We start from the raw sequence: 20,625 nt of genomic DNA on the forward strand, positions 1-20,625 counted from the left end.
CTGCCGTCTGACAGGCGATACAGAAGCGTCCACTGCTGTAACACCAGACTATAGGACATTTCATTGTTGTTTTGTGTTGTGTCACAGCAATCTGCTGTTACTCGCTGTGCCTCTAATTCTCCTCTTCATGACTGAATGTTATAATAAAGCTGTAACATTTTATGTTAAGCCCCTCTGTTAATGTAAGTATATTATAAATATTGGATAATAAAAGCAGTTTGTAACACATTATAATGTAGATATAGGCAGATATAAGGGTGCTTTAAGTGTTTATTAATGTACAGTATTTGTCAACAATTATAACTCCACCTATGAAGATATATTTGATATTATTACAACTGAATTTTATCATATATATTTACTATATGATTTACTATCTTGTTATACACCAGCCTCCACTTATGGGTGCCCACAGGAAAAGTTGACGAACACATTAATACAAAAGTATACTGTATTATATACCATTTATTATTAAATTCTTATGAATGTGGTCTTAATTATGGACTGTATTGACCAGTTTTATAAATAATGTCATTTCATCTGTTCATCAAAAACTGTACATGGTCAAAATTTGTATGTGAAAGAGCTCCTATCTACAGCAGATATTGTGTGTGTTGATGCTGTCTTGCACATATGTAAAAGAGGTGCACATATGTAAATATGTTTTGTACAGACATTATTATTTCATTAAAAAAAAAAATAAAACAGGACAACAAATGAATTCATATGAAAGGGTTAAGTAAAAATGACAACTGATTATAGATTTCTGTTTCATTCATTCTTTTGAAAACATTTTTGAAAACAATTTGGATTTCATTTATGCAACCATACGCTGGTGTATTAGTATAATGATGCAGTATTATGACGCAGCCAGTACTTACTTTATGGTGTCGCAGAAAAAGCCAAGAAATAAATAACTCGGCTCATGGTTCACTGTAGGTGAACAGTCAGTAAGAGGCAAACCATCAGCATCCAGATCTGCAGTGTGAGATTTGAAAGATTATAAATTTATTATAGATTAAGAAAACTGTCATAGAGCTATAGAAACAAATCCACAGCAACAATGCCGTAGATAACAGTAGGTGTTAAATGATTAATTTATTTTATATATGTGCATGTAAACGTATTCTTACTATGATGTTTGCATCACAGGTTGCTGTTGTAAAGGTTAGCCAGCATTTTTCAATACCAGTGCTAAAGCTGTTCAATACAAGATATTTGTTAAAAATTGATATTCTGTATTGTTCAGTTTGCTACTGACAAACAGCTTGACACTCTCATTTCATTGTACCATTGAAACGAAGAACATGAACTTCAGCGTTCAATATGCTGAGATGTATTTTTAAGAAACAGACAGAGCCACACTAACACAAAGTAAACAAGTCCTATCAATATAAGCAATAACACCTCCATTTCACAGCTGAATCCATGTCAAACAGAGATGACATGACATCAGTGGTCAGCCTGACCACAACAAATAAAGTGAGCAAACAGTCCTGGTCATGGTGCCCTCATGTGTGAACTTTGAAACAACATTTCAACAATACGATGAGAAGCATTCACTTAATGAACAGCAAAGTTCTCAATGTGTGAAGTACTAACATGACAGAATGAACTGAATCAATTTTCTCTCAAGTTAAATGTTTTGCTGTTGCTTTTTCCCGTTAATTAAACATGCAGAGTCAAAGAAAATCACAATTTTCTTTCAAAAGCCTGAAAAAATAACTTTTACTCAGTTTAACTCCTGTGCTTTTTTAGCAATATGTTTTTTTTGGTGATAAATCGTTGGCCTGTTTCTTCATATGTCAAATCATAAATACACGTTTGTAAATAAGAATAGATACAGCAACTGCTGAGAAGAGGTAATATTTTCAAAGTGAGGATTATTATAGGAAAGAAAGGTTTCCTTCCAATGTATTATTGTTAAATGAATTGTGAGACACAGCATATATTTTGAAACATGAAGCTAAACTTTGACCCTGCATATCTGAGGAGAACAAGGTCAGGTGCCCCTAACTTTTCATCTACTGATACACATCCTGTCACCCTCCCCAAACTGAACCCAAGTTCAGCTGAATCTAAAAGGCGAAATAACCTATCTAATAAAGTGTATCCATCAAACAGTCCCGGGATCATATCATGATGTCCCTATTGGACCCAGCCAGCAGAAACTTCCCTTTAAAAGGCTACCTGTGACTGCAGACATCCACAACCCCATCAGCCATGAGAGTGGTTGTGTTCGCCCTGACTCTGGCCCTTGTGGGTGAGTACAACTTCTGTTTTTGTAAAGGTGTGGCTTTTAAAAAAACAAAAGTTTTATCAGACCCAACACTTTTTACATTTTGTATTTGGATCTGTAAAAAATGCTTTTGAAATGGTAATTTCAACAAAGAATTAAAAGTTCACTGATATTCATCACAGCACACTGACTTCACATCCAGGGATTTTTGGTCTATTTTCCCGTCTGTTTTCATTTAAACATCACATTGCATTTTTACTTTTTCCAATGCCAGAAAAGTAGAAAACATCATTTGTTTGAGCTTTTGTGGTTAAATCTTGAATGTTACAATGCAATACTCAAAAACCAGGAAAGAGAAGTATATTTTTCTTGAGCATAATTTTGATCTAATGGAAATGACTTCTGTTCACTCTTAGGCACCTACAGCAAACAACAGTTTATTTGTTGTATGTTTGATGATTTTATGCCACAGGGCAGACTAACTGATCCTGCTTTTGAAAGTCAGATTATGACCTGAGAGTCTACTATATTAAAATATAAAGTACAAGATAATTTATGTCAAAGGGTAACTGCTTAAATAGAGAGCTTAAGGGCTATGTAACTATAAATAGTAACTATACTCTATGCTGGATTTTTTATCGTATCATTTGAGACAAAGAAACAGTATGTTGTCTGCTCTCGATTTAAAAAGGGGTAAACATCTCAATGTTATCTACTTAGATCTAGTGAATTTTCAGAAAAAACTGTTTAAATCTACATTTAATAGTTCCCCATTCATGTGATGGATTATTCATTTGTTTTTCATTTAATTTCAGCTGGCCAACATCATAGTTTTGGTAAGTTTAGTACTTTTTTATAATCTAATAATATAAGGACAATTTCTATTTTTCCAGTCAATAAATACAAACCCATAAATAACTGGACACAGAATGCATTGCAACATTTATCACAGCTAAAGATACCTGAAAGTGAATTAATCTGGTAAAATCTATTGGAATAATTTATGGTTCATTTTATGTCATGCATAACTCAGATAGTTTGGGAGATGAGGCAAAATAGTTCTCACTGAGTAAAGTTTTTCTTACAGCTCCTGAGTTTGCTGCTGGTAAGACATATGTGTACAAATATGAGGCATGGCTCCTGGGCGGCCTGCCAGAGGAAGGCTTGGCAAAAGCCGGACTCAAAGTCAGCAGCAAAGTTCTCATCAGTGCCGCAGCCCAAAACTATTACATGCTGAAGGTAAAGACCAAATTGTGTTCAAGTAAAGATCTTTCCATTCTAAAAATGAAAACTGCCCCATAATAAATCTTGTTTTTACACTCTAGCTTGTGGAACCAGAGATCTATGAATACAGTGGAGTCTGGCCTCAGGATCCTGTAATCCCAGCAACCAAGCTGACATCAGCCCTGGCAGCCCAGCTCATGACTCCCATCAAGTTTGAGTACGCCAATGGTGTTGTTGGAAAAATGTTCGCCCCTGAGGGAATCTCAACAATGGTGCTGAACGTTTACAGAGGTATCCTGAATGTCCTTCAGCTCAACATCAAGAAGACACAGAATGTCTACGAGTTGCAGGAGGTTTGTCAAAGATACTCCGGTACTGATTAGAAATCCATTACAGGACAGGAAGTTGAATACCCCAATAAGCATATGCTTTTCTCATTAGGCCGGAGCTCAGGGTGTGTGCAAGACCCTCTATGCCATCACTGAAGACGAAAAGGCTGAGCGTATCCTTCTGACAAAGACCAGAGATCTGAACCACTGTCAGGAGAAGATCATGAAGGACATGGGGTTGGCATACACTCAAAAATGTGCAAAGTGCCAGCAAGTATGCTCACACCAGTTTTATTTTCCGATTACATCCACGAAAGTAGAAAATATGGCGTGATTAAGCAGCTATGTGGTTTCCCTTCACAGGATTCAAAGAACCTGAGAGGAACCACAGCATATAAATACATCTTGAAGCCAGTTGCTGGTGGCATCTTGATCCTGGAGGCAGCTGTTAATGAGCTGATCAGATTCTCACCTTTTACTGAGATGAACGGAGCTGCTCAGATGCAGACCAAGTATGTCAATAGATACTGAGAATGTGATAATGGCAATGTTTGAATTAAACAGAGCTGCAGATTAACCTTTTTTGTATTACTTTAAAGGCAATCCTTGGTCTTCCTTGAGATTCAGAGGGCTCCTGTTGTACCCATCGAAGCTCAGTATCTTCACCGTGGTTCTCTTAAGTATGAGTTTTCCACTGAGCTTCTTCAGACACCCATTCAGCTCATCAAGATTAACAATGTGCAGGCCCAGGTATCGTTTCGGACTGCTCTAAATGAATAGCTACGTCATGAATGACTCTCTGCTGTATTAAATGACTTCCCCTTCAATCCTGTGTTCTTAGATTGCGGAGATTCTGAATTATCTGGTTGCCCACAATATGGAGAGAGTCCACGAGGATGCCCCTCTTAAGTTTTTGGAACTTATTCAGGTCCTCCGTGCAGCCCGCTTTGAAGACCTTGAAATGCTTTGGAGCCAGTACAGAACAAAACCTGCCTACAGGTGACTTAGACTACATGTGAATGAGATGTAAAAATATATGTATATAAAGTATGAATACAGGTTCGCTCACTCCATTTTCATCTTTCAGACAGTGGATCTTGGATGCCATCCCTGCCATTGGAACTTCTGCTGCTCTGAGATTCATCAAGGAGAAATTCCTGGTTGATGACATAACTGTTGCTGAAACAGCTCAGGCTTTGATTGCATCTATTCACATGGTGACAGCAAACACTGAGGTCATCAAGCTGGTTGAGGTGGGTAAACCACAAAGCAGGTTACTCTGTCCATATTAAGAATAGAATCTGGCACATTTCTGATTGTTGTGCTCTTGTAGGCCCTGGCAGTCAACAGCAAAATAGTGGAAAACCCAGTTCTGCGTGAGATCGTCCTCCTTGGCTATGGTACCATGATTTCAAAATACTGTGCTGAGATGGCTGTCTGCCCTGCAGAACTCATAAAGGTGACAACCTTTTTCTTTTGTTATTGCTTCAAACTCTTTTGCACTTTTCTGGATAAGAAGAGATTTAACTGTGTCATTTCCTCCCAACAGCCCATCCAGGACCTCCTTGCAGAGGCTGTTGCTAAAGATGAGACCCAGGATATCATCTTGCTCCTGAAGGTTTTGGGTAATGCTGGTCATCCTTCTAGCCTTAAGCCAATCACCAAGATCCTGCCCATACATGGCACTGCAGCTGCATCTCTGCCCATGAGAGTCCATGCTGATGCCATCATGGCTTTGAGGAACATTGCAAAGAAGGAGCCCAGAATGGTGAACTCTCAACACCAAGGGTATTTCAAGGTATTCTAGTTTTTTACGTATAACTCCATACTGAGGTTGCGTTCTGTTGTAAATTAGATCCAGGAACTGGCACTCCAAGTCTACATGGACAAGGCTCTTCACCCAGAGCTTCGTATGCTTGCATGCATCGTGCTGTTTGAGACAAGGCCTGCAATTGGTCTGGTGACAACTCTTGCCAACATTGTGAAGACAGAGGAGAATCTGCAGGTAGCAAGTTTCACTTATTCTCACATGAAGTCCCTGACCAGGAGCACCGCTGCTATCCATGCATCAGTGTAAGAGCAGCAGCCTGATCCCCATTCACAATCAGGTCTATCTCCTGATGTCTGCATGCTCAGTTCTTTTATGTTTTCATTGCAGTGCTGCAGCTTGCAATGTTGCCATCAAAATCTTAAACCCAAGGCTGAACAGACTGAGCTTGCGTTTCAGCAAAGCCATCCACATGGACATCTATAACAGTACGACCAATGTCACATCTTGTTTTAATTACCTCAAGATTCTTTATTTCAGTAGTACAAACTATCTGCATCTCGTCAAACTCTTTCAGACCCTTTGATGCTTGGGGCTGCTGCCAGCACTTTCTACATCAATGATGTCGCCACCATTCTGCCCAGATCTGTTGTGGCTACGACCAGTGCATACTTTGCTGGAGCTGCTGCTGATGTTCTGGAGGTAAAGGGAAAAGAAAGTGCCTGCCCTCTAAGGTATTCAATAAGTAATTTGAAAGTAACCTTTTTAACATGTTGAATATTTCCTAGGTTGGAGTAAGAACTGAGGGACTCCAGGAGGCTCTTCTGAAAAACCCTGCTTTTATTGACAATGCTGACAGGATAACCAAAATGAAGCGCATCCTTAAGGCTGTAAGCAATCAAACACCCAGAGGTCACAAATACAAGAATATAACAGCATAGCAAGCTATTGATGAGTTGGATTGTGTGTTACCTTTTTTCCCACAGCTCTCTGAGTTCAGGTCTCTGCCCACCAGAACACCTCTGGCCTCTATCTATCTCAAATCAGTTATTTAAAAATCAATTAATTTTATGAGAGTATGTTAACGTAGGACTTACATAATCAAATCACATTTTGTTTACAGAAGATATAGTGTTTAAGTTACTGTTTTCTTCCTCATGCAGCTTTCTGAGTGGAGGGCTCATCCTTCCAGCCAGCCCCTGGCCTCTGTGTATGTGAAATTCTTCGGACAGGAAATTGCCTTTGCCAACATTGACAAAGCCATGATTGACCAGGCCATTGCGGTATAACTGAAATCTGTCACATCAATTTCACAACAAATTGTTTATCACTTCTTGAATATCTATTTATTTTTGCAAGACACAATAGTTCTGATAAATTCTGTCCTACAGTTTGCCACCGGTCCCTCCCTTCAGACACTTGGTAAGAACGCTGTGAGGGATCTGCTGTCTGGTGCTTCCTTCCACTTAACTAAGCCTCTGCTGGCAACTGAGGTGAGGCGTATCCTGCCTACTGCTGCTGGTCTTCCAATGGAGCTCAGTCTGTACACTGCTGCTGTGACCGCTGCTACTGTTCAATGTAAGCACAATTCAGAATGTTAAAGGTCCCACTTAGCCCACTAATCTAGTTTATGTTACAAGAAAAGGTGCTGACTGTCTTGAATTACTTGAATACGGACATTTGTGAATGCAAATACATACAATTATAATATCTTGTAAAACACCTAATATTGACCCCTATACCAAATAGTCTTTGTAAACTCACAAAAGCAAATGTCTTTTTATTACTGCCACATTGCTTTACCTAAGAAAAAAGGAAACAGTGCTATTGGCTTTAATAAAAAGGTACATAATATCATGTAATAGTTGAATCAAGAGCAGCCAAAGTATTATGGTTAAGTGGTGATGGATGGGTTTATTTATTTTTTTAGTCAAGGCCACCACAACACCAGCTCTACCAGAAAACTTCCATCTTTCTCACCTTCTGAAGACAGACATTCAGCTTGAGACTGAGATCAGACCAAGGTGGGTACAATGTCTGACACTAAAATACAAAGAGAGTGCAAAATATATCACGTCATGAAATTAAGCATATAAATGTCCTCTTCTTCTAGCATTGCTGTGAACACATTTGCTGTGATGGGGGTAAACACTGCCATACTCCAGGCTGCCCTGCTCTCAAGAGCAAAACTCAACTCCATTGTTCCCGCCAAGATTGCCGCAAGACTCGACATCGCTGAGGGCCACTTTAAGATCAAAGTTCTGCCTGTGTCTGTGCCTGAACATGTTGCAGCTGTGCAGTAAGCCTTTCTGACACTTAAACTTTTATCACTTGTATGATGTATTTATCTTTGGAGTCTAAGTTCTTTTTCTTTCAACAGTGTCGAAACTTTTGCTGTGGCAAGAAATATTGAGGATCTTAGTGCAGCAAAAATCACTCCCCTCATCCCTGCTAAAGTCTTTGAGCCCATCTCAAGAGAGATTCTCACATCAAAGTTTGCTTCATCTGTTGCTGCTAGTCTGGTGAGCTTTAAACATTGTCTTTAAAGAAAGCTACAACAGTCTATCGACATTTACAATCTTATCAACGTCTTTCTTTTAATAGTCAAAATCCTCAGAGATCATTCACCAAGATGTGGCAGCTGCCAAGCCTGCCATTGTGAAGCCTAAAGCAGCTCAGTTTGAGAAGAAGTACTGTGCTAAAGCTACTGCCATTGGACTGAAGGGCTGTTTCAAGATTGCCACTGAAAACGCTGCTTTCATCAGGGACATTGCTCTGTACAAACTGGCCGGAAGGCACTCTGTTGTTCTTTCTTTGAAACCAAGTAAGTATTGAGAACATGAGACATTTTGTAGAGGCAGTGTGCACAAAGAACTTATTGATGGAATTATTTAATTATATTTTCAGTTGAAGGGGAAGTCATTGAGAGGCTGGAGATGGAGGTTCAAGTAGGACCAAAGGCTGCAGAGAAGCTCATTAAACAGATCAACCTGAGTGAAGAAGAAATTGTTGAGGGCAGACCAGTTTTGATGAAGCTAAAGAAAATTCTGGCTCCTCGTCTGAAGAATGCCACCTCATCGTCTTCCTCCTCCTCTGGCTCCAGCAGTTATCATTCAAGCAGCAGGTCCTCCTCCAGCTCCTCATCTCGTTTCAACAGCAAGGCCATTGATGCAGCTGTTCCAACCATAAGACTTCACAGTAGGAGCAGCAGCAGCAGCAGCATAAGTAGCAGCAGCTCTTCCAGATCTGTGAGCAGATCTTCCAGGTCCAGCTCTGCATCAAGCCTTGCATCACTCTTCAGTGCCAGCTCAAGTTCCTCTCGCTCCAGTGCCCGTTTCACAAAGGCAAACACCTAGAATGTGTTTTCTGACTTTGTATGGAAGAATTTTAACGTATATACATATCACAGTAAGTGATGAGTCTGACAAAAAAATATTTGTTTTGAACAGAAAGTGATTTATCCTCACAAGTTCCAAAAGAACCACAAGCAGCAGGTACGTTTGGGTGGTGCTTCAAACAATGACAATGTATTGGCCAGATTGAACATGTTAACTTGTGTTGCAGCTTTTCACAGTGGCCTGTAACTTCCATATATTATTGTTGTAGGCTGTCACCTCTCAAGCCACCTCAGCAGTACTTTCCAGGAGCAGAAGCAGTGCCTCAAGCTTTGAGGCCATCCGCAGACAGGTGAATTGTGGTCACCGTAAATTAGAAAGAAAAAATCATTCTTCAACATTTTGCACTGATGCGTTTGTTGGTCTTTTCACACAAACTAATCCTGATTGTTCTCACAGAATAAATTCCTTGGCAATGAAGTGGCTCCTACCTTTGCCATCATCTTCCGTGCTGTCAGAGCTGATAAAAAGGTGCTAGGATATCAACTGGCATTCTACTTGGACAGACCTACCGCCAGAGTTCAGATTATTCTGGCGGCCTTGGCTGCTGATAACAACTGGAAGTTCTGTGCTGATGGAGCTCTGCTTAGCAAGCACAAAGTCACAGTAAGACAATGTCTTGTTTAGATCATAGATCTTAAAACATACTATAAAAATACTACAGTTAAAAATCAGATGCCTTATCATCGCATCTACTGTCTCGCAATAGGCTAGAATCGGTTGGGGAGCAGAATGCAAGCAGTATGATACCACGGTCACAGCTGAGACTGGTCTTGTTGGTCCAAGCCCTGCAGCTCGCCTCAGAGTGGCCTGGAATGAACTACCTTCTGCTTTTAAACACTACGCAAAGAAGTAGGAAACTTCCTAAGGACTGTCTTTAGCCTTCTCACATACAATACTGACCCTCTAAAATGCTGGATATTTGGAAATTTGTGGGGTCCTCTACACTGAGAGCTGTGTCTGGTCTGCTGCTGGGGGTGCTGTCCTCGGGTCCCTTCAGCCTGGCCGGTCGGGGGGGCTGGTCTTGGTATAGGGGTCCGCCTGTCTGTTGGAGTCAGGGGGGCCCGGGTGCTGGCGCTCCCTGTGTTCATAGTCTGCCACGACTCCTCTCAGTACGGACGGCCCCAAAGGTGGCGTTTTCCTCGATCCTCAGTGTCTTGCCATGTCTCGCTACTCTCGCTACTGTCTGTGGTGAGAATGTCTGTGTGTGTGTGTGTGTGTGTGTGCATGTATGCATATGTGCATGTGTGTGTTTGTGTGTGTATGCATGTAGTTGAGGGTGTGTATACGTACATACGGAGGGTGGGAGGGATGGGTTTTCTCTGTTGTTCTGTTTTCATTTCTAATGTTTTTAACTGTTGTAAAACACTTTGTGTTGCATTTTATTATGTATGAAAAGTGCTATATAAATAAAGTTTGATTGATTGATTGAAATTATTTTGCAGGGTGTGTGACAACATTCCTGCTTACATGCTGGCTGGCTGGATACAAGGAAAGGATGAAAACAGTGTCAAGCAGCTCTCATTAACAGTGGTTGCCACGTCTGACAGGACCCTTGACCTCATTTGGAAAACACCAACAGTATGAATAATTTAGCAGTTCTGCCAAAATGTGAAGTAATGTTTGTTTTTACCTTTTTCCCTAATAATTGTGAATCATTCTGTCAACAGCGTACTGTCTATAAGCTGGCTCTGCATCTTCCCATTGCTCTGCCACTTGATGAAATCAAAGGTCTCACCCCCTTTGATGGCCTTGCTGATAATACCCACTACTTGTTTGCCAAGGCTGGCACAGGTAATGCATGACCTTACTGCTTAAAATGAAATGCAATGGCAGCTATCTGTGGCTGTGTGCTAAAGAGTATAACATAATTTTTTGCTTCACAGCCGAATGTAGCTTTCTGAGAGACACACTGACCACATTCAACAGCAGGAGGTACAAGAACGAGATGCCAGTGTCTTGCTACCAAGTTCTGGCACAGGATTGCACCAGTGAGCTGAAATTCATGGTTCTGCTAAAGAAAGACCACGTTGAGCAGAACCATATCAATGTGAAGATTGCTGACATGTGAGTATGTATTAAAAACAAGATAGAAACTGTGGTTTTCATCCGCAATCTGACAAAACTAAACACTTTCATTTCTGCACGTGTAGTGATATTGACCTGTACCCAAAGAACAGTGACGTGATTGTGAAGGTCAATGGAATGGAAATCCCCATCAGCAACCTGCCATACCAGCATCCCACAGGTTTCTATACATATTTAGCCCACCATCAAAGTTCTTGCACTGTAGTAGCAGCATGTGACTTAATATTGCAAACCACCCATCATGGTTTCAATACCGCAAAGTTGTTAGATTCTTTGCATGTGTTGTACAGTGTCTAAACCGGCTTGAAGTAATGATTATGATCCTGCTTTGTTCTTACAGCTAAAATCCAGATCAGGCCAAAGGGTGAAGGCATCTCTGTGTACGCTCCCACCCATGGTCTTCATGAAGTCTACTTTGACAGGAACTCATGGATGGTAAATGCAATATCAATTATGAGAAAACAAGACAAAGACATCTGCTGAGGGCTATTACACTTTTGATGCATTTGACAGACACTGTATAACTGATGTCTGTAATGTCTCATTTGATCTTGCCATGCAGATTAAAGTTGTGGACTGGATGAAGGGACAGACCTGTGGACTCTGTGGAAAGGCTGATGGGGAAGTCAGACAGGAGTACGTCACGCCCAACGGCCGTCTGACCAAGAACGCAGCCAGTTTCGCTCATTCTTGGGTTCTGCCAGCCGAGAGCTGCAGGGACACCACAGGTGAGACGCAAAGTTCATCGTGGAATTACAACAACATCCTTTTTCAGACAGTTCCACCCACTTTTCCAACATAATAGTTCTATCACTGCGTTTAGTTAAATTAAGTCTTTGTAACATTTAATGATGCACTAAATCCATCAGAAACTCACTTATCAACACCTTTCTACAGAATGCCGTATGAAGCTTGAATCTGTGCAGCTGGAGAAGCAGGTTGACATCCATGGCCAGGAATCCAAGTGTTACTCTGTTGAGCCTGTGCTGCGCTGCCTGCCCGGATGCTTCCCCGTGAAGACCACCACCGTCACTGTTGGCTTCCACTGCCTGCCAACTGGTGAGTCTGCCAGAAATCACAGCTGGTTCAAGTGATGTGGAGAAAAATACAGTTCCTGATTGCTCTCCTTCCTTCACTTGTACAGATTCTGCCCTGAATCGCCCAGAGAGTCTGAGCAACATCTACAACAACAGTGTGGACCTGAGGGACACAGCGGAGGCCCACCTGGCCTGCAGCTGCACTGCTCAGTGTGCTTAATAACACTTGCATCATGTGTTTGTTTTGAATGTCATTTTAAATAAACTGCATCTCAAAATAAGTTTTCTTACACTTTTTTTTATTAGGCTGACTTCACAGAGCTTCAGTGTTGCACTACTTCAAGGAAAATGCAGAAATGTATGATAAATGTCCCTCCAACCTATTATTGACAATCAGTGTGCTGATTCTCTAAAAACAAATCTTTTATCCTGCTGAAATAATATTCATCAGAAACTTATTTTTCGCTTTTAATTGAACAGTTTCGCAGGTTTATACCATTATTGTGCAAAAGGATCTCAATATAAACAACAGCAGAGAAAACTAGTTAAAACTAGCTCCACAAAAAATCCAATCTCAGGTGATAGTATCATGATTTGGTATGAAAGGGGCATCCCCACTTTTTTGGAATCAGGGTTGTATTAGAGATATTAATCAATAATGTGAATGTTTGAAAAAACTGCAGTTCAATTCAGCTCCTATACATGCAATAGCAAGACTGACTAACCATAAAAGCAGGCGAAAAAGTGATTTATTACAGTACTCACCTCATCATTAGACAGTCCTGTCAAACTGCTGCTTCAGTGTGTGATTTACCTCAATGAAGATGACACCAATGAAGGACAGGTGAATCTGCTCTGTTGATCCCAGACACAGACTTATTTCTGATAGAGGTCAATAAAGGTCAAATGACCAGAAACTTGTGCTTCAAGAATGTGTAATGAATGTTTCAAGAATACAAGATTGTCTAGAATACATCGTGTTACATTCCTGTTTTAAGAATTACTCTAACCTGTCAATAAAAAGCCACTAAAATAAACATGTTAATTTAAAAAAATGGTGAGAGGAATTTACATTCATACTGAAATCAGAGCGCTCTAATGTCAGTGTCAGAGTTCTACTTGTGTTAAATTCTACAGCCTTTCTTCCTATTTAACAGAACACATCACTCTGTACTAACGTAACTGCAGCAGTTACTAGAAAACAATGCTGTCAACCACATTTCTATATTAAACTATAGAAACATACTTCGTATTTAACCCGGTTTTCTTATTGCATTCATTGAAACAGCAGCATTGAGTCTACATTCTAAAACATAATGCCAGTTGACAGGCGTAACATGAGAACAGAAGCTGAAAAGCTGTGATATCAACAGCAACATTTAGGCAAGTTTGAGCACAACAGCGACCATCAACCAGGGCCAAGCGGCATCTCGTTCCAGGGACACATGACCTTATGTGGCGCACCTGCACTGCTGAAACATACCAGCCTCAGACTAAGATCCTAGATGTAACGTATGACTGCAAAAACAAGATTTACAGTACAACATAAATAAATACATTTGTCACGTAAACTAAAAATAAACTAGGAAGACATTAAGAGAGAAACAATTAGATAGACTTTCTCTCAGCACAGCACAGAACACCAGCAGCTATGCAGTTTGGCTTCGACTGCTCCCCAATTTCACAGTCTACCTGCAAGTGTTTGGCATTCGCAAATCAGGTGAAATGTCCTCCATCGTCCATGATTAATGGACATCGACATTGATTCTGATTCAAATGATCAAAGTTTTTGGCTTCATATAGAGCTGTTCTTTTCCTTTGTGAGTGTGCTGCTGCTGTGGCCTTCACTGTCATTCCACTGCCTGTGCTGAACTGGAGCATTTCCATTAAAAAAGATGCTTGATTCTTCAGCAGTCTTTCTCTTTGGTTTGGTGGAGCTGGAAAGCAAAGGTGACAAACAGTCAGGGACACACGACAGCAGCATTAATTTACCGGTGCATCATGCCATGATTTACAATAATGTGACGACCATTGCCTTGTTTGATTTATTACATTGTTTACTTCCTGCTTCTTCTTCTTTTTTAACTGAAGCTTCTTCCTAATGCAATTTCCCCTTTGCTGCTGTAGCACTGTACATTTCCCTGACGTGAGATTAGTAAAGGATCATCTCATCTTATTTCACAAATCATTGCGCAAATAAAGACACTGTACCTGTTTTCTGGGATCAGGCAAAGTGTGCGATACAGGTCGGCTGTTGATGGTGATGTGAGTGGAACACATCTGGGTGTGGGAGGGGTTGTGTCAGACGGGCATTTGATGAGCTTTTCTGGAGCCGACACTACACTCGCCTTTGTTTCGGCTGCAAACATAAGACGAAACTTTATTGATCCTCGTCAGGAAAGTGAATTAATTTACAACCTCGATTCCAAAATGGCTGGGATGATAAAGCAAATAAAACAGCATGAGATAATTTGCTAATCAATTTTGACATGTACTCAGTTGAAAACAGTAAAAAGACAATATGTTTATTATCTGAACTCATCAACTTTGGCACATTGTTACACCTACAATTATCATTATCATTCAGCTTATTAATTGCAATTACAATAGAAAAATTGACTTTGGAAGAGTCTAATATCAACGTAAAGGTGATCTGGTCCAGTGCAGTATAAAGCAGTAGACACTCACATATTAAAAAGGCACTTTTAGACTTTGACATAGGGGGTTTCTTTGAGTCAGCAAATGGGCTCAGGTTTAAAAACTGGTGTTTCAGCCACGTTGCTCGATCCTCCTCGAAGGCCTTCCTCTGCAAGTTAAACCAGATACAAGTCATTTCACAAACACACACAAATCACGCTTGTTAAATGTGTGATTAAGTTTAAAAAGTGTGTAGGATTTAGTGGCATCTAGTGGTGCAGACTGCAACCAACTGAATACTGATGGAGAACCTACAGTGGCCATAAAACTTGTAAAAGGGCATCTGGTTCACTCACAGCTAAATGTCCTATATTCCCTAAATTCTATTTCATGCACATTTTTGGAAAATACTTTTATTTCACCTCATGGCTAAGCCTTATAGCTGCTTCAGTGAAGTTCCTCCTCTCCCTCTCAAAGATCTTCCTCTGTTCCTCTAAGGTCTTCCACTCCTCTCTGAGGCGCTCTTTCTCCTGCAGCATGTAGCAGTCGCTCAGCAGGGATGCCGTCTCCTCATCACACGGAGAGCTCAGCTGCTGCTACAAGAAAAAAAGCAGACATGTTTTGTTCAGCCGGGGTTTAATGAAAGAAGTGTTACAATAAAAGAAGTACCGCACCAGAGAGAGTACAGTATCTTTCCTCCAGCATGCAATGTTAGAGGTCAGGCAATACTTAAAAGTTGATTATTCAGCTCGATGGCACTCACTTACCTGCAGAAGCTGCTGCTGTGTTTGAATAAAGTCTTTGCACTGCTGGATCTCCAGCTTCAGTCTGTCCATCTCCTCCTCGTGAGTCTCTCGGGAAACAGCATCTGCGTTTTTACTCTCGCCCATCTGAGCCAAAGATGCTGAGCAAAAACAACCCAGAAAATCTTACATCTTACAATTACGTTTGCATTCATCTCCTGTGTATTGATTTTAACAGGAAGCAAGGATCCAGTCTGCTGTGTCGTTGGAAACTTCTTCAGTCTGTGTATTAGCAGTTGCTTCTGTATAAATCCTGATTTTTGTTGAGTTTTAAGAGACAGAACTGACAAAGTAATGGTTTCGTATAGCATATTAACAGTGATCAGACTAGTGGTTTCAGTCTATAATGTAAGCATGCTTCAGTTGCTCTGTGTTTCACAGTTGACTACCTTGGCTGTCCAATCTCTCAACATGGCTCTTGAGTCTTCTCCACTGAAGACGAATACTGTTGGTCAGCTTCTCCCGGGCGTGAACACAATACAGCTCGACGCTTTCTTTACTGGAATCAAACACTTCCTCTTCCTCGTCTGAGTCAGCCTGACAATGACAATGAAAATATTTTTTATTGATTTTTGGCACATCTGGCAAACATGTCTAAAAGGCTAAATAACAGGCACGAGGATGAATTATCAGCCGTCAGCCTTTCATTGCTGAATGTTAAAGATATACTTTGCAGCATTTTCCTGAAAGCATAATCCCTTTCAATCATCACTAATGACCCACTAGAAGTGTGTGGCAGTGCATTCATCTGCAGAAGACCCTGCCTTCGGCCTGTATGCTCTTCATTTCTTTTTATTTTGTTGTGTGTGACATTTGGACGTGGTTGTGTAGCCCCCAGCCAAAAACAGCACACATGTAAGGTTGAGAGTTAATGAAAAGACATAAGCAAGAGCTAAAGAGAAAAAAATGTTTGTCCTACCTGTGTAGCATCATCTTGATGCTTGTCGCCTCTCAGCATCGGTTTCCTTGAACTTAGAATGGACACAATGTCCTTTTTCATTTGCTGCAACACTTTATTCAACTCTGCGTTTTCCAGCAGCAGCTCCCTTTGTCGAGTGTCATAGTCGCTCAGCAGGGTTTTATACATCTCTCCCTCATGCCTTGGGATGAGAAGACAATCATCTATGTTTATTAAACGGATACAATCTCATGTACATGACACGTCTACAAAGGAAATGAATTAAAGCTACAGTAACATCTAGGATTCAGCGGTGCCCCCTTGTCTGAGACACAAAAGTAGGACACTTCTTACATTTTACAACTACAATTATGTCTTTGGGAACAAGGTTTACAGATACTGTAAAATGAGTAGACACATAAGCCGAATGAAGTAAACTTACTTTGCCTCTGTCTTTTCAGTTTTCCAAAGGCTCCTCTTCCCATCGGCTCTTCCAATGTTGTTTAATACATCAATAGCTGCAAGCAAGAATTCAAATGTAGAATATCAGATATTTAAGATTCTCAAAGTGTCAGTTTGAATCTTGTGTATAATGTTGTTGGTTTTATTTCAAAATGTTAAATGTGGGGAAAGGGATGAGGTGAAGGATGGGGCTGACAGGTTTTCCATTAAACCTTGTTTCTTTTCCTTTTTTTCAACCAGCAGTTGATTCAAGCGCTCCTTCAGTTTGTTAAATTCTCTTTCTTTCCTTTTCATCTCATGATTGTACTGGCTGGCCCGGCTTGCAATTATGTTCTGAAGTTTCTGCACCTGGCAGGAGGATATACAACAAGTGTTTACTGCTTATACCGTCATGCTTAAATTGTCATACTTTAGAAAGAAAAACCCTGCTGGTGAATTTGCTCAGCATTGTCAGGGGCTGTGATTACACAGAAAGTACCTCTTCTTTTTCATTTTTCAGGCAGTTTTGCAAACTCTTCACTTTCAGCTGCAGCTGTCGCTCTCTCTCAAGGAGTCCTGTGTTTTCTCTTTTGGACAGCTCAAGCTGCTCCTATGATGATGAACACAATTACATTAGCACAGACATGGACATTTAATATGCAAGTTAATATTTTCAGTATTGACAAGCTACTATCTACTATCGGTGTAATTGTTACTGCACTTTTAGTCGGGTGCTGGTGAGCTGTAGGTAGTCCACATTGCTGCTGGACTTAAGCTGCTCCACTTCCATGTTTTCCACCGTTCGGAGGCCCCTGCGATGCAGCTGAATCAGGTCATACATGCAATTTAGCACAGCCACAACATTTATCTCTGAGCTGCTGCCTGACTCCGCCCAAACTGGTGGGAGGCCAAGAGATGACACCTCCTGTAAAAGGGAGAGTAAAGGGAGAAAAGGACACTGAGTAAAAGATGTATAGGACAATCCCGACTCAAACCCAGGACACTGCATCTGCATTGCATTGCAGGACATCTTAAACCACAAGGCACAATCATTTACATATCAATAACTGCAATGATACATCAAAGACACAAGATTACCAACCTGATTGATGTGTGATAGACATTCTTGCACGTTGTGCTCTGTGCAGAAGGTACTGAGCATGTAGGACTTTCTGTGCAGTGGCAGCGATGATTGGCTAAACTGCCTCAAGGGGGATGATCTACATTCAACAGAGCTGCTGCAAATATCCTTGACTTCTGGGGAAAAAAATATCTGTCATATATAATGTCATTAAACACTTCATATAGAGTAACAGTTAGAGGAATTGAGATTACTTTTGGCACTTTTGGCTGGTTAATTCACAAGGTCTGAGCTCAAGATAGAGGTCAAAATTATGCAGTAACCTACACACAACTGCTGAAGGCAGAACACTACATTACTATGCTTCAGTTCAGGACGCAGACGTAAAGTCAAAATCGTATTACAAAACACTACACAGTCTCTGCGACGTGTGAATTTCAGTTTTTCAGTTCAGCAGGCAACTGTTCAACATGTCTCACAGTGCATACTCTCTGGTCTTCAAAGATGTCAAAATCTGAACTCACCCAGGGAGGACTCTGGCATTGTTGCAGTGCAGCCTTCAGGCTACGTGTCTGGATCATCTACTACATGTGCAGGATACACAAAGCTCACCACAAGATCCACCTACGCACTCTGCTCCTGAAATAGAGGGTCAGATTAGCAGCGCCCATTCAATACAGTCTGGATTACAAAGCAATGGAAGTGAACACGTAGCGGTGAGCAGTGGAAACACGCAGAGTGTGAGAACAGCAGTCCTAATTCATTCAACTATCACAGGCAGTTAAACAGTGAGCGCACAGTGAACTCACAGCATTCTTTAGATTATTTATCTACAGCACTCATTATGATTGTTATGTCCTGATCTCGTTGTTGTTGTTTTGTGATTGTCAGTGCAGGAATAATTAACAGGTTGCAGGTTGGTACCAGTGTGACATCTTATCTCAATGCTCTTATCATCAGCTGATCAGCCTAATCCCAGACAGACACTGTGGTGATTTGCCTGCAGAGCCATACAATCAGATACACTTTTTTTTCTATCCTGTCAAATGTTGCCTATGTTTTCAACAAACAGACACACAATATACAGAAATTTCTGAAAACTGGTAGTACCATGTACAAAACCTCTGTGACAGAAACTATCAGAGCATGAGCAGAGGCTGCGTTTAAAAACTGAATATTTGTTGAATGAATAACATTTTGTGAACTTTTCATGCATTTTAGTCATGAAAAGGTTGTGGCTCATCATCAGCTCATGGGACCTACCCTTTGGTTTCAGCGACACTTAATCAGCCTGGCGAGACAGATGGCAAGCCTACAGCCACGCAGCTTAACAAGCCTGGACCCTGCTTAGACTACTCCACAAGTGCTAACCTTTAAGTCATTAGTCAACTTTACATATGCATGTATGAAGTCTGCAAAGGGAAACTTCTATGTGAGCACGTACAGAATGGGTGTTAAGGTTTGTGGTTTCTCAGAGTCTTTTATGATGAGAATATTTGAATGACATTTTAAACTCAGCCCTGCAATAAATCCTACCTCAATAAAGGTTATCATGTTTAGTTTACAGTTTCTATTTAGTCACATCTGTCAGTGCAAAATGAATGCACTACTGTTTATCAGTAACACAAACCACAGCAACTACACTAAAATGACCATAAAGCTGAAGCCAGTTTAAAAAAAAGAAAAAGAAAAGAAAAAGAGAAAACAGAGATCCTTCATCAAAGTCATAGCAGGGCTGGTGTATGAGACTGCATTAGTTTTAGCTAGGTGTACCTATTAAACTGACACGTATTCAAATATCTTAGGTTTCTAAAATGTCACATCCAAAGTCCATTTGAAGTCTCCTAGGTGCGCCTGAAAGCAGAATGAAATGTTGTGTAATGTAACTTTAAAGTGTACTCAAACTCAAGCATTGCTGGGACTGTCCTGAAAAGGTAGTAAAAACACACTGACTTAGCTGACCAGAGAAAATTAACGAGGTTGCGTCGCTTCTGAATGCCTTCTAACTGTTAGCTATGTACCGAAACATGCTACATGTGCCACATTAACCGGCGTTTACATGAACTATGCTGTAAGCTACATACAGACATAACGTTAGAATATGTCGAGGCGTTAACTAGTCAACCTAGCTATCTGCAAGACAACCTTAACCGACTCAACAAATCATGTTTTGTTCATAATAACATAAAACAAGGTTATGTGCAGCTCCTTCACACAGCAGTCAGTGTTAAACTTACCAAACGTTACCCACTGAGTGCACCCCCTCAAAACAATCTAACGCTGAAGCGTAACGGCCGGCTATGCTAGCTGAACAAGTTGACTAGTAACGAAAGCTGACGTTTAAAATGTTCACTTTATCAAGAAGAGAGCAGGGAAATGTTTCCAAAACTTACTGAACGCTGCAGTCTCGACTGTATTTCCGAAAAGCTCACTGACTGACGATACCGAAGCTCCTTAATCCATGTCGGTCCAAATGACAGTCCACACACCACTGCACGCAAACCAAGCAGCCTGTTAATTGGCCGACTCGTTGTCTAGCAACCGAGCATAGCTCAATGTGATTGGCCCTTGGATGCAAGGCGTGTCAAGAATTTTTTTTATGTTTGGTATTATGACCTTATAATTTGGACTGCGGTTATTATCAAGTAAGCTACGGACAAAAATTTATTCAGATTTATTCTGGTA

General features: G+C 40.7%; 2 protein-coding genes across 6 annotated transcripts; one reads left to right on the forward strand and one right to left on the reverse strand.

Annotated features, from left to right (window-relative positions):
• Positions 1-2,223: 2,223 nt before the first annotated feature.
• LOC143318012 (vitellogenin-1-like) lies at positions 2,224-12,300 on the forward strand. Of its 4 annotated transcripts, none has more exons than XM_076725894.1 (34): positions 2,224-2,263; positions 3,049-3,075; positions 3,327-3,478; positions 3,565-3,816; positions 3,905-4,066; positions 4,156-4,304; positions 4,392-4,542; positions 4,634-4,791; positions 4,880-5,045; positions 5,126-5,251; positions 5,342-5,560; positions 5,648-5,865; positions 5,951-6,048; positions 6,138-6,262; positions 6,349-6,450; positions 6,724-6,843; positions 6,952-7,138; positions 7,491-7,584; positions 7,674-7,859; positions 7,941-8,082; positions 8,165-8,384; positions 8,468-8,904; positions 9,010-9,054; positions 9,167-9,247; positions 9,355-9,561; positions 9,665-9,807; positions 10,401-10,536; positions 10,626-10,749; positions 10,842-11,022; positions 11,109-11,203; positions 11,384-11,478; positions 11,606-11,771; positions 11,941-12,102; positions 12,188-12,300. In XM_076725894.1, exons 1-34 carry the CDS (start codon positions 2,224-2,226, stop codon positions 12,298-12,300), a joined length of 5,079 nt encoding a protein of 1,692 aa, XP_076582009.1. The 4 variants fall into 4 exon arrangements, with proteins under 4 accessions (XP_076582009.1, XP_076582010.1, XP_076582012.1 ...); XM_076725895.1 differs by having other exon boundaries at positions 3,055-3,075; XM_076725897.1 differs by having other exon boundaries at positions 3,055-3,075; positions 7,941-8,070; positions 9,010-9,058; positions 9,183-9,247.
• A 700-nt stretch (positions 12,301-13,000) lies between these two features.
• LOC143318792 (afadin- and alpha-actinin-binding protein-like) lies at positions 13,001-20,448 on the reverse strand. 2 transcript variants are annotated; one of them, XM_076727285.1, is made up of 14 exons: positions 20,334-20,448; positions 18,465-18,579; positions 17,962-18,113; positions 17,581-17,784; positions 17,359-17,469; positions 17,093-17,228; positions 16,861-16,936; positions 16,440-16,620; positions 15,910-16,057; positions 15,485-15,621; positions 15,140-15,313; positions 14,769-14,886; positions 14,292-14,439; positions 13,001-14,017 (listed from the first exon to the last, which is right to left on the reverse strand). In XM_076727285.1, the coding sequence occupies exons 2-14, from the start codon at positions 18,481-18,483 to the stop codon at positions 13,876-13,878; spliced, it is 1,746 nt and encodes a 581-aa protein (XP_076583400.1). In that variant the 5' UTR covers positions 18,484-18,579; positions 20,334-20,448; the 3' UTR covers positions 13,001-13,875. The 2 variants fall into 2 exon arrangements, with proteins under 2 accessions (XP_076583400.1, XP_076583399.1); XM_076727284.1 differs by having other exon boundaries at positions 17,962-18,116.
• Positions 20,449-20,625: the final 177 nt, after the last annotated feature.

This window comes from Chaetodon auriga, chromosome 3, assembly GCF_051107435.1.
Source record: "Chaetodon auriga isolate fChaAug3 chromosome 3, fChaAug3.hap1, whole genome shotgun sequence".
NCBI lineage: Eukaryota > Metazoa > Chordata > Actinopteri > Chaetodontiformes > Chaetodontidae > Chaetodon > Chaetodon auriga.